Source organism: Coregonus clupeaformis, chromosome 35, assembly GCF_020615455.1.
Source record: "Coregonus clupeaformis isolate EN_2021a chromosome 35, ASM2061545v1, whole genome shotgun sequence".
Lineage (NCBI taxonomy): Eukaryota > Metazoa > Chordata > Actinopteri > Salmoniformes > Salmonidae > Coregonus > Coregonus clupeaformis.
In genome coordinates this window covers 22,082,917-22,097,419 of record NC_059226.1, presented here as the reverse complement: position 1 = coordinate 22,097,419, position 14,503 = coordinate 22,082,917, and the positions used below count along the sequence as shown (strand labels likewise).

At 42.1% G+C, this 14,503-nt stretch overlaps 1 protein-coding gene across 2 annotated transcripts in view; it reads right to left on the bottom strand.

The window, feature by feature from the left end:
- Positions 1-14,503, bottom strand: part of LOC121551797 (adenylate cyclase type 9-like) — a 128,940-nt gene that overhangs the window by 12,175 nt on the left and 102,262 nt on the right. For both annotated transcript variants that reach the window (XM_045210926.1, XM_045210927.1), the window contains exon 2: positions 8,277-8,470. In XM_045210926.1, the coding sequence (XP_045066861.1) occupies positions 8,277-8,470 (194 nt within the window). The remainder of the gene's footprint in view (positions 1-8,276; positions 8,471-14,503) is intronic.

Sequence of the window (14,503 nt, the reverse complement as noted above, 5' to 3'; positions counted from 1 at the left end):
ATGTAGTAACCAAAAAAAGTGTTAAACAAATCAAAATATACTTTAGATTTGAGATTCTTCAAATAGTCACCCTTTGCCTTGATGACAGCTTTGCACACTCTTGGCATTCTCTCAACCAGCTTCATGAGGTAGTCACCTCGAACGCATTTCAATTAACAGGTGTGCCTTCTTAAAAGTTAATTTGTGGAATTTCTTTCCTTCTTAATGTGTTTGAGCCAATCAGTTATATAAAGCAAAGAGAAACGACAGTCCATCAGTACTTTAAGACATGAAGGTCAGTCAATACAGAACATTTCAAGAACTTTGAAAGTTTCGGAGAGTTTTGTTTCTTTGTGAGACGCAGTGTGGGTGAACGGATGATCTCTGCATGTGTAGTTCCCACTATAAAGCATGGAGGAGGAGGAGGTGTTATGGTGTGGGGATGCTTTGCTGGTGACACTGTCTGTGATTTATTTAGAATTCAAGGCACACTTAACCAGCATGGCTACCACAGCATTCTGCAGCGATACGCCATCCCATCTGGTTTGGGCTTAGTGGGACTATCATTTGTTTTTCAACAGGCTGTGTAAGGGCTATTTCACCAAGAAGGAGAGTGTTGGAGTGCTGCATCAGATGACCTGGCCTCCACAATCCCCCGACCTCAACCCAATTGAGATGGTTTGGGATGAGTCGGACGGCACAGTGAAGGAAAAGCAGCCAACAAGTGCTCAGCATATGTGGGAACTCCTTCAAGACTTTTGGAAAAGCATTCCAGGTGAAGCTGGTTGAGAGAATGCCAAGAGTGTGCAAAGCTGTCATCAAGGCAAAGGGTGACTATTTGAAGAATCTCAAATATAAAATATATTTTGATTTGTTTAACACTTTTTTGGTTACTACATTCCTGATTCCTGATTCCATATGTGTTATTTCATAGTTGTGATGTCTTCACTATTATTCTACAATGTAGAAAATAGTAAAAAATAAAGAAAAACCTTTGAATGAGTAGGTGTGTGCAAACTTTGGACTGGTCCTGTATATATATCAAATAGCCACCCTTTGCCTTGATGACAGCTTTGCACACTCTTGGCATTCTCTCAACCAGCGTCACCTGAAATGCTTTTCCAACAGTCTAATGTCCATTGCTCATGTTTCTTGGCCCAAGCAGGTCTCTTCTTCTTCTTATTGGTGTCCTTCAGTAGTGGTTTCTTTGCAGCAATTTGACCATGAAGGCCTGATTCACACAGTCCCCTCTGAACAGTTGATGTTGAGATGTGTCTGTGACTTGAACTCTGTGAAGCATTTATTTGGGCTGCAATTTCTGAGGCTGGTAATTTTAATGAACTTATCCTCTGCAGCAGAGGTAACTCTGGGTCTTCTATTCCTGTGGCGGTCCTCATGAGCGGCAGTTTCATCATAGCTCTTGATGGTTTTTGCGACTGCACTTGAAGAAACTTTCAAAGTTCTTGACATTTTTCGTATTGACTGACCTTCATGTCTTAAAGTAATGATGGACTGTCATTTCTCTTTGCTTATTTGAGCTGTTCCACAAATTAACTTTTAAGAAGCCACACCTGTTAATTGAAATGCATTCCAGGTGACTACCTCATGAAGCTGGTTGAGAGAATGCCAAGAGTGTGCAAAGCTGTCATGAAGGCAAAGGGTGGCTATTTGAAGAATCTCAAATATAAAATATATTTTTGATTTGTTTAACTTTTTTTGGTTACTACATGATTCCATATGTGTTATTTCATAGTTTTGATGTCTTCACTATGTAAAAAAAAACAGTCAAAATAAAGAAAAACCCTTGAATGAGTAGGTGTGTCCAAACTTTGGACTGGTAGTGTATGTAATCTCACACTTGGACCCCTCCACCATTAGTGCTTTCACTGTCAGACCAGACACCATTGTCTGACCACTGCCAGATTCATGTATTTTTGAAAACACTTCCCCACCCAAAGACCACACAAACGGATTAATCGAAATACAAAGTACAGATGGGCACCTGGCAGTGCAACACACTTCAACACAGCGTTGCACTCCCCAGAAATTACAACCTGTATCAATGATTTCCTTTCGAGTACATTTAGCCCAAACCTACCGGTTAAAATTTTGTAGTAAAAAAAAGTGATCTATTATAAAGCATCAACAAAAGAAAATTTATGAAAAAGAAAAAAATAATTATAATTGGAAACCTCAAACAGAGAAATGGTTTCATGCCGAATGTAAACAAGGTTTTGTTTATATATATTTATCCAATAGAAAACATTACCAACCACAAGAAACAGACTTTCGGCAAGAATATTGTGACACATTGAAAGAGCACAAGCAAAACCTAAGATGTAAGAAATGGAAGCATTTTGAAAACACTCTGAAAGAGATTGAAGACTCCATTGATGGAAACCAGTTCTGGGATAAATGGAGAACAGAAGAATGATCTAGCCATTCAAAATGGCAACATTTGGAAAGATCATTTTGATAGTCTCTATACCATCAGAATAACTTACTTTAACCCAAATAAATATCCAAGAAAAACTCAGCTCCCTAGAACACACAATTAAAAACAACCAGAACCCAACGGACTATCAAATTACACACGCTGAACATTCAAAGAAAATACAAAGCCTTAAATCTGGAAAGGCTTGTGGCACTGACAGGAATGAAATGCTTAAACACAGTACTCCTGAGCTACAGGATGCCTTTTTTTTTTTTTTTTTTTTTTTACTATTCAACCTGGTTTTTGAGAGTGGCTGCTTCCCTGATACTTGGAACCAGGGGCTCATAACCACAAAATACAAAAAAAGTGATAAATTAGACCCTAATAATGATAGGGGAATGTGTTTGCTATTAACATGGGGGAACTGTTCTGCTGTATTCTAAATGACCAAACACAGACCTTACTTACAAAACATAATGCTCTCAGCAAAAAACTAATTGTCTTTCTACCCAAATACAGAACAACAGACCACATACACACATTACACATGCTAATAAACCAGCATGTTCATCAGAAAAACAGAGGGAAAGTATTTGCATGTTTTGTTGATTTTAAGAATGCTTTTGATTCCATTTGGCATGATGGATTATATTAACAAACCCTCCAAAGTGGTGTTGGGGGTAAAGTATACGACGTCATTAAATCTATTTACGCGAATAACTAATGTAGTATTAAACAATACAATAAAATAAGAGTTTTTTGCACAAGAGAGGGGAGTGAGACAAGGAAGCAGTTTAAATCCAACCCTGTTCAATGTCTACTAGCGGTCTTCACGGATCCACCTGTACCCGAATACCCGAGACCCAGAATTCTAAATAATGTCACGGGTCTGGGTCGGATCTGATATGATTGTCACGGGTCTCGGGTATGTGTAATTTTAACTGTCTGGTCCGGAAGGGCCTGTACAGATCCGAACGCGAGAGAGCGAGAGAGACATTTGATAATTTATGCAACTGCTCTTGCTTTTCACGAGACTGGCGCATGGCGCATGTAGCTTGTTGTTGGCCAATCATAAGTCATCAATAGGCTACAGTCATAGAACCTCGCTATGTGTGTGGCAAAAGTTAGGAGATATCTAATCAAATTACGGAATTAAAAGTTAAAGGAGAAGGATAGGCTAAAACGACCAAGAGCCAACAGGTAGGCAGGCTGCTACTTAATATTCTGAATGGAGTTGTTGTTATTTGTAACTGTAGAATGAGAAAGTGCATGCACTGCAGCCTCAGTTAGCCTAGCTAGCTAACGTTTGCTAGCTTAACTAGCGTCTCCCGGTTTGATGCAGTCCAAGACAGGTACTACGTAATCATATTTGATGATAAATAACCTAGCTATGACAGCTGTTAGTCTACTATAGCGCGAGTCGGCTTGGTTGGTTGCAGTCTCTGATCTCTCCCTCCCTCCTCCCTGCTCCCCATGTTACTCGCTCACAGTACAGCCCCTACCCCACCTGCTAGAGCGGCACCTCTCTCCCTCTTTATAATTTCCTGTTAATAAAGTAGCTTAAAAATGACTTTTCTGCTGCTTCCCTTTGTTAGATCGGACCGGGTCTGGATCTGACTAGGTCTATACGAAATGGGTGTAGTTGTCCTCGGGTCCGTTTGGAACTGGTCTCTATATTTAGAAAATTAATGTATGCATATCGGGTCCGAGTGGGAAAGACTCAGGTCCATTTCGGAACGGGTCCAACTTGTTGAACCTGTGAAGACCTCTAACGTCTACATTGACAAACTCGCGGTGTTGTGGGACCGACCTGCAGCCCCTGGACTCACCCTCAAAGACGAGGAGGTCAGATTCCTGCTCTATGCAGATGACATATTCCTGCTGTCACCAACAGAGCAAGGTCTACAGGAGTAACTAGACATTCTATGGGAATACAGCACCAACTGGGCAATCAACCTTAACTTTCATAAAACCAAAGTTGTGATTTTCCAGAAAAAGGCCAGGAATCAGAGCAACACTCCTTAAAATTAGGAAAAAACATGGTTGAACATGGTACAACTACCTGGGACGAAAAATCTGTGCCTCTGTTGGATTTGGTCTGGCAGTGAATGCACTAAAAGAAAAAGCCTGCAATGGTTTTTACTCCATAAAAAGACAATTCTCCAAAATAAATATTCCAATCCAAATCTGGTACAAAATAATCAATAGTGTCATTTTACCATTTTACCAAAACCCAATAGAAAATCTGCATACAGAATTCTGCAGAATTAACCTAAATATCCAAAATAAACTACCAAATAATTAGTGTAGAGCGGAACTCGGAAGATTCCCTCTAATTGTTCATATAAAGAAACAGACACTTACATTTTGGCACCAATTCAAATTAAGCCCCAAAACATCCCTCCAATTCAAAGCACTGGAAACCCAAGAGCTGAACCCTATGTCAGCTGTTAAAAACACTAAGCAATCCTTTTATCCAAACACACACGGAAATCAATCAGTCAGATTGTTACAGAAATTAAAACATTCTATTTGAAAAATTGGGAAAATTAAACAAAAACACAGAATAAACTAAATTGCTATTTGGCCCTAAAAAGATGATAGAGATAGTCCGAATATCTCTTCGCTTTCAGAGATACAAAACAGAGGCAGATCCTGACTAAATACAGGCTCAGCCACCACCAATTGGCTATAGAAAAAGGGAGACAGGGCCAGGGCGATAGAGGTGGAGAGAGGGATGAGAGACAGGGCCAGGGCAATAGAGGTGGAGAGAGGGATGAGAGACAGGGCCAGGGCAATAGAGGAGGAGGGGTGGAGAGAGGGATGACATAGAAGAGGCAGGGGTAGGCTGAAGGAATGGACAGAGACAGATATACACTCATCTGATGATTAGGCACTGGCCGTGAAAGGATTGTTCAAGGTTCTCGGTAACATCGTGACGCAGACACATGCGTGTACGTGCGCACCCACACAACCTACAGAATTAAAACAGACAGCCAGACGATACTGTGAACACTGGCTCACTTTCAGGCGACACACACAGCCTGATACACATACAGATACACACTCAGCCAAGTCAGGCTCTGAGGACCAGTGAGTGTGTGAGAGGAGTGAGAAGCCCACAGAAAGGACACGGCTTCAAAGAGGCGTCATTAAACCTAGTGAAGTGTGTGTGAGTGAGTGAGTGAGTAGAGAGAGAGAGAGAGAGAGAGAGAGAGAGCCAATGAAGTGAAGGTTTGTACCAGTGAAGTGTGTGCGCCCACGTGAAGGGCTTTCTAATGTCTCTCCACATGTGTTACCTCATTAATGCCCGGCAGTTTGCCCGCCAACCTCCTCTCCTCTCCCCTCTTCACTTCTCCTCTCATCCTTCTCATCCGCCTTCCCCTAACGAGACCCCCACGACCAGCACTGATAGATGTAGTGGTGGTACGGGACGCTTACAGTGGGGCTGTGGGAGGCTAATTGGTATCTATAAAGCAAGTGTGTGTGTACTGTATGACTGAGGAGAGTAGTGACTACTGGATATACAGTGGGGAAAAAAAGTATTTAGTCAGCCACCAATTGTGCAAGTTCTCCCACTTAAAAAGATGAGAGAGGCCTGTAAGTTTCATCATAGGTACACGTCAACAATGACAGACAAATTTAGAAAAGAAAATCCAGAAAATCACATTGTAGGATTTTTAATGAATTTATTTGCAAATTATGGTGGAAAATAAGTATTTGGTCACCTACAAACAAGCAAGATTTCTGGCTCTCACAGACCTGTAACTTCTTCTTTAAGAGGCTCCTCTGTCCTCCACTCGTTACCTGTATTAATGGCACCTGTTTGAACTTGTTATCAGTATAAAAGACACCTGTCCACAACCTCAAACAGTCACACTCCAAACTCCACTATGGCCAAGACCAAAGAGCTGACAAAGGACACCAGAAACAAAATTGTAGACCTGCACCAGGCTGGGAAGACTGAATCTGCAATAGGTAAGCAGCTTGGTTTGAAGAAATCAACTGTGGGAGCAATTTTTAGGAAATGGAAGACATACAAGACCACTGATAATCTCCCTCGATCTGGGGCTCCACGCAAGATCTCACCCTGTGGGGTCAAAATGATCACAAGAACGGTGAGCAAAAATCCCAGAACCACACGGGGGGACCTAGTGAATGACCTGCAGAGAGCTGGGACCAAAGTAACAAAGCCTACCATCAGTAACACACTACGCCGCTGGGGACTCAAATCCTGCAGTGCAAGACGTGTCCCCCTGCTTAAGCAAGTACATGTCCAGGCCCGTCTGAAGTTTGCTAGAGTGCATTTGGATGATCCAGAAGAGGATTGGGAGAATGTCTTATGGTCAGATGAAACCAAAATAGAACTTTTTGGTAAAAACTCAACTCGTCTTGTTTGGAGGACAAAGAATGCTGAGTTGCATCCAAAGAACACCATACCTACTGTGAAGCATGGGGGTGGAAACATCATGCTTTGGGGCTGTTTTTCTGCAAAGGGACCAGGACGACTGATCCGTGTAAAGGAAAGAATGAATGGGGCCATGTATCGTGAAATTTTGAGTGAAAAACCTCCTTCCATCAGCAAGGGCATTGAAGATGAAACGTGGCTGGGTCTTTCAGCATGACAATGATCCCAAACACACCGCCCGGGCAACGAAGGAGTGGCTTCGTAAGAAGCATTTCAAGGTCCTGGAGTGGCCTAGCCAGTCTCCAGATCTCAACCCCCATAGAAAATCTTTGGAGGGAGTTGAAAGTCCGTGTTGCCCAGTGACAGCCCCAAAACATCACTGCTCTAGAGGAGATCTGCATGGAGGAATGGGCCAAAATACCAGCAACAGTGTGTGAAAACCTTGTGAAGACTTACAGAAAACGTTTGACCTGTGTCATTGCCAACAAAGGGTATATAACAAAGTATTGAGAAACTTTTGTTATTGACCAAATACTTATTTTCCACCATAATTTGCAAATAAATTCATTAAAAATCCTACAATGTGATTTTCTGTAAAAAAAAAAATCTCATTTTGTCTGTCATAGTTGACGTGTACCTATGATGAAAATTACAGGCCTCTCTCATCTTTTTAAGTGGGAGAACTTGCACAATTGGTGGCTGACTAAATACTTTTTTTCCCCACTGTAGGAATAGCAGCAGAGTAAATATACAGTATCTTGTCTCTAAGGTCTTTGACCTATATGGCGCCTCATTACTCCATCATGACACTAGAACCAAATAGGATTTACACTAATGTCAACACATTCACCTGGGCCCGTATTCAGAGTAGGAGTGCTGATCTAGGATCAGGTTTGCCTTTTAGATCATAATGAATAAGACTCAGGGGGGACCTGATCCTAGGTCAGCACTCCTACACTTTATGAGTAACAGTAACAGAGTAGAGAATTGTCTCTGTTGGTGAATATTATATTATATGCGTTGTGGATAAGCAAGGGTCAGCCAGATGTGGATATCTTGTTAAGTTAGGGCGCTGTGTTTTGCACAATTATGTAACATGCCTGGATTTTAACCTTCATTTCAACTTTGATTAACTTTTTAGGTCAGATGGTCCAACACCATCCTCAGACAATTGCTTTCATTTTTGGTGTAATTCTCATGTCTGGATAAGGCTTAAAATACAGAATACAATCTCATGTCACATGACTGCTCAAAACACAGGGCCCTACAATTATGTTCTGAAGAGATGTCTACTGGGCTAAACATTTGATCCACTATGACCCGTCAAAGTACAGAATGTTAACAACCAAAGAATATGGCTATCCATCTTTCACAGTAGAAAACCACCAAAAAGGGGAATGAGCACACACCTGACCCTCATCTCCCCTTTACCCTGCAGGTATACCATGTCCTCACCTTGGCCCTGTCGGGATCCCCTTCCTGGGGTAGGCCGCAGGCTGAGGGGGCTCTGGGGGGTCCATCTGGGGTGTGGGCACGGGGTGTGGGACAGCGGGTGTCCCCCCCAGGCTCCAAGCCAGCCAGGCCAAGCTGGGAACAGCTACAGTGGCACGGCTCCACCTTCCTCCCTGAGATCAGGTAGGTCTTCAATCCTGAAGGAGCCAGAACACAGAGATAGATGTCAGTGACAGAGACTCTTATCAACACACATACAGGCCGGCACGGGAGAGTTGAACAGAGGCAGCTGCTGTTAGTATGTGTTGCACTCTTTCTCCGAGTTGTACAAGCAAGTAGAGCAGAGACTGGCTACCAAGGGCGTTATGCACCCCAAACATCTGTGGGGACATAAAGTACGTGAGGATGGCTGGGGGGGTGGTTGGCGTAATTTTCATTTTTCAAACACCTGAAACAGCTTTTTCCTGCAATCTAGAGCCATAATCATTATTATTAAATTCTATGTCAAAACATGTTTATTTTTCTGCATATCTAAACATACCTCTTGAGCTGTCTGTATCCTCCTGACTGGTGGTTCTTTTTTTTAAAGAAATGTAATATGCTTCTCTGCTAAAATCTGAGTAAAAGATTGAAAGGAATGTGAGTCTTATTCAGTACATTTAGTCATTGCTTGCTTTTCTAAAGTCTACCAACCTTACCAGCAGACATGCCAGCTAAGACAGTTAGACAAGCTAGCTACTCTAACTTGATTGGTAGCTAGTAATGAGGATGGGAGATTTGGAACCTACTGTATCTGGGCTAGCTAAAGCCAACTTCATAAAATTGTAGTATTACAGAGAAAAAATAAAACATTTAACCAAAAAATTTAATGTAGCCTCTGCTGGCTACTCTTTAATTGACTGATGTAGCTGGCAAGGTAACTGCGGTTTGACTTAACAGAAGAAAAATAATTAAACTGGTGTTTATTCCCAGTGCTGAGCTAGTAGGATCATCTCTACAAGCAGACTATGACCAACTCTCCAACCCCATGTACACACAAACAGCATGGGCAGTTTGAACCCCACAGAAGGGTCACATCACATAAACCTGGTATACAGTTACGATCTGGTCGTTAGGTAGTTTTGCGACGGAAAACAAAAAATGAGCATTTCTTATTGGACAAGCTTAGGTAGTTCATGCCTGTTTCAGTCCGTTTTCTTCTGTTTGGTGCCTAATAAACAGAACCCAGTTGAACTCCCTTGGCCTCATGATTCTCTCTTGCTCTCCAAGCTTGGTTGAAACCAGCTGAGGCTGCCACAAGTATTTGCTCATAACACTGCATGGTGATTGAGAGAGGAAACAACAGCGACCACAGTGTAGGGTATCCAATCAAAGCTCATCATTTGACCAATGGGTAAATAATATCTTAATTATGTAGATAATCCTCTAAGAAAACCAATGGTCCAAACCTCATGTCTCTATCATAATCCGTTCAAAATTTATTGGAGTTTTTACCTTTGTAGGACGGTCAAAATTAGGGCGACTAAATCAATGGAGGCCAGAGAAATAAAGTGGTCATAAATCAGGAAAATAGTGTCAGGTCAGCTAGGCTGGATGCTGTGCGACTTTTAAGGCTACCGGACCGGCTTACCATTGAACTTGTCATCTTTCTTCTCAAATCCGGAGGACATAAAACAATATAGAGGTCAGATAGATATCGATTTTGAGACATAACATATACACTGAACAAAAATATAAACACAACATGTAAAGTGTTGGTCCCATGTTTCATGAGCTGAAATAAAAGATCTCAGACATTTTCCATACGCACAAAAAGCTTATTTCTCTCAAATTGGGCACAAATTTGTTTACATCCCTGTTAGTGAGCATTTCTCCTTTGCCAAGATAATCCACCTGACAGGTGTGGCATATCAAGATGCTGATCTTGTGCTGGTAACAATAAAAGGCCACTCTAAAATGTGCTGTCATCCGTCCAGAGTCTTGACCTGACTGCAGTTTGGCATCGTAACAGACTTCAGTGGGCAAATGTTCACCTTCGATGGCCACTGGCATGCTGGAGAAGTGTGCTCTTCAGAGATTAATCCTGGTTTCAACTGTATCGGGTAGATGGCAGACAGCGTTTATGGTGTCTTGTGGGCGAGTGGTTTGCTGATCTAAATGTTGTGAACAGAGAGCCCCATGGTGGCGGTGGGGTTATGGTATGGGCAGGCATAAGCTACGGACAACAAACACAATTGCATTTTATCGATGGCAATTTGAATGCACAGAGATACCGTGACGAGATCCTGAGGCCCATTGTCGTGCCATTCATCCACCACCATCACCTCATGTTTCAGCATGATAATGCACGGCCCCATGTCGTAAGGATCTGTACACAATTCCTGGAAGCTGAAAATGTCCCAGTTCTTCCATGCATAGTCACCAGACACGTCACCCATTGAGCATGTTTGGGATGCTCTGGATCGACGTGTACGACAGCGTGTTCCAGTTCCCGCCAATATCCAGCAACTTCGCACAGCCATTGAAGAGGAGTGGAACAACATTCCACAGGCCACAATCAACAGCCTGCTCAACCTTATGCGAAGAAGATGTGTCGTGCTGCATGAGGCAAATGGTGGTCACACCAGATACTGATTGGTTTTCTGATCCACGCCCCTACTTTTTTTTTAAGGTACCTGTGTCCAACAGATGCATATCTCTATTACCAGTCATGGGAAATCCATAGATTAACGCCAAATTAATTTATTTCAATTGACTGATTTCCTTATATGAACTGTAACTCAGTAAAATCTTTGAAATTGTTGCGTTTATATTTGAGTTCAGTGTAGTATTTTAATATACGCTGTTCATATTACTGTGAAGTTCCTGTACTTTCTTGAAGACTTCTCACAAAAACAAGCGCATCTCTGTGAAATGTCAACGGAGCACTGTCGAATCCTTTTACATTTAATTCAACTCGTATCATGCTAATTTTGCTATTTACAACCAGCGGAAACAACTTGGAAGACGACCACAAAATGTAAAATCCTCAAAAGTTTAGGTGATAACGCTGCACCGCTCAGAGCGACAGAGCTCAGTGCTTATTATCAGATGTATTAGGTTACGAAATCTGACTTTTTGGATATAATGTTAATGATATGCTCGAGAAAGACCCCACTGAACGATTCAGAACATGAAGAGTCCCATTTGTCTTGGTAAAATGTATTTTATAACATAAGGAAGTGAAACGTCATCACCAAAGCGGGTTTCCACCCACTCTGGGCAGAGTAGGCTAACTGATATACAGAGATAACAAACAACGTATTAGTGAGGTGTGTGTGTGTGCGTGTGATCCAGCCAATGTCAGGCTATTTAAACACACCACCAATTTGAAAGGGAAATGAACAGCCTGTACCTCAAGGAAGTCTCCCCCCCCAACCACACCACATCCTCGTTTCTGCTCTCTCCATGTCTCCCTCTCCTCTCTGGCCTCAGGCCACCTCAGTAAGTGGTTTTGATGAGACACACAGGATATGAGTGCAGCGCCGAGCTTCATCCTAATAGCCTATCTATCCGCTCTAATGAGAAACACTATTTTTTCTCACCGGGCGATAACTTTTCAATTTTAATTAAGTAGCACTCAAAATGGCTTTCATTTGTTTAAAGGGTGAAATTAAAAATGGTGAGCCTGTGTGTGTGTGTGTGTGTGTGTGTGTGTGTGTGTGTGTGTGTGTGTGTGAGCGAGCCTGTGTGTGTGTATGTGTGTGTGTGCACGCAAGTGTATGTGTGTTTTATAATTCCACAATGAAGCATAGAAACAGAGTGGATGGCAAATTGCATATCACAACATATCTGGGTAATTAGTGCATTTGCGTGTTGTGTTCAATAAAACTGATTTTACATGATGCACAGTACAGCCATTAATTTCACTATTTTTCATTGTCATGACAATTCTGAAATACAAAATCAACCTATACAAAGTTGGTAGAATGTTTGAAATTAGAATGTTTGGTTGATTAGAGCAACAGTGTTGATTTGAAACACATTCAATGTCTTTGCCATGGTGATCCTTCCATAAAAATAAAATTACTATTGAATATGATGTTATCAAAACTGAAAATTGCAACTTTAATAGAATTATAAATGTTAGAATGTTTGGTTGATAGGCACCAATGTTGATTTGGAACTCACTTTTGGTGGCAACAACCGCAAGACTAGACATGCAACTTGCTTCTGCTATCTAAAGTTGGCCAGTTTTAAACAATCAGCTTCTAAACCCAGCGATTTGATCAGTCTGGACCATTAATAGCACAGGGAGATCAGCATCTTCCTGCAAGACCATCAGATTCTATCGTCATCAATCTTAAGAGCCAAATACTGTGTTCTTACCAGGACTTGGTTCATTACTTATTTTTGTGTATTTCTCACATTCAATGTTTAAAATGCATTAAGGTACATCTAGAACTGGTTGTATGTCTGAATTTAGGTCAGGCCCAGTTTCTCAGAGATCTTGCATTGTGAGTGGTACTGGAAGTTCCGGTCCCTACACATGGCCAGCTTCCGCTGCCACCACCAGTGCCTGCCTGAACATGAGAAACACGGTCTGTTCCACCAGCACATGGAGTACAGGTGCAAGGTGGAATTGAGAGGAGGGCTGAGGAGGTCATTACATTTTGTCAGCCAGTGATTGTCAAGCAAATACAATGCCTTCGGAAAGTATTCAGACCCCTTGACTTTTTCCACATTTTGTTAGGTTACAACCTTATTCTAAAATGTATTAAATTGTTTGTCTACACACATTACCCCATAATGACAAAGCAAAAACAGTTTTTTTGAAATGTATGCTAATTTATAAAAAACTGAAATATCACATTTACATAAGTATTCAGACCCTTTACTCAGTACTTTGTTGAAGCAGCTTTGGCAGCAATTACAGCCTCGATTCTTCTTGGGTATGACACTACAAGCTTGGCACACCTGTATTTGGGGAGTTTCTCCCATTCTTCTCTGCAGATCCTCTCAAGCTCTGTCAGGTTGGATGGGGAGCGTCGCTGCACAACTATTTTCAGGTCTCTCCAGAGATGTTCGATCGGGTTCAAGTCCGGGCTCTGGCTGGGCCACTCAAAGACATTCAGAGACTTGTCCCGAAGCCACTCCTGCATTGTCTTGGCTGTGTGCTTAGGGTCGTTGTTGTGTTGGAAGGTGAACCTTCTCCCCAGTCTGAGGTCCTGAGCGCTCTGGAGCAGGTTTTCATCAAGAATCTCTCTGTACTTTGCTCCGTTCATCTTTCCCTCAATCCTGACTAGTCTCCCAGTCCCTGCCACTGAAAAACATCCCCACAGCATGACGCTGCCACCACCATGCTTCACCTCCAGACGTGACGCTTGGCATTCAGGCCAAAGAGTTCAATAGGTTTCATCAGACCAGAGAATATTGTTTCTCATGTTCTGAGAGTCTTTGGGTGCCTTTTGGCAAACTCCAAGCGGGCTGTCATGTGCCTTTTACTGAGGAGTGGCTTCCGTCTGGCCACTCTACCATAAAGGCCTGATTGGTGGAGTGCTGCAGAGATGGTTGTCCTTCTGGAAGGTTCTCCCATCTCCACAGAGGAACTCTAGAGCTCTGTCAGAGTGACCATCAGGTTCTTGGTCACCTACCTGACCAAGGCCCTTCTCCCCCGATTGTTCAGTTTGGACAGGTGGCCAGCTCTAGGAATAGTCTTGGTGGTTCCAAACTTCTTCCATTTAAGAATAATGGAGGCCACTGTGTTCTTGGGGACCTTCAATGCTGCAGAAATGTTTTGGTACCCTTCCCCAGATCTTAGCCTCGACACAATCCTGTCTCGGATCTCTACGGACAATTCCTTCGACCTCATGGCTTGGTTTTTGCTCTGATATGCACTGTCAACTGTGAGACCTTATATAGACAGGTGTGTGCCTTTCCAAATCATGTCCAATCAATTGAATTTACCACAGGTGGACTCCAATCAAAGTTGTAAAAACATCTCAAGGATGATCAATGGAAACAGGATGCACCTGAGCGCAATTTCGAGTCTCATAGCAAAGGGTCTGAATACTTATGTAATTAAGGTATCTGTTTTTAATTTTTAATACATTTGCTAAAATTTCTAAAAACCTGTTTTCACTTTGTCATTATGGGGTATTGTGTGTAGATTGCTAAGGACCTTTTTTATTTAATCCATTTTAGAATAATGCTGTAACGTAACAAAATGTGGAAAAACTCAAGGGGTCTGA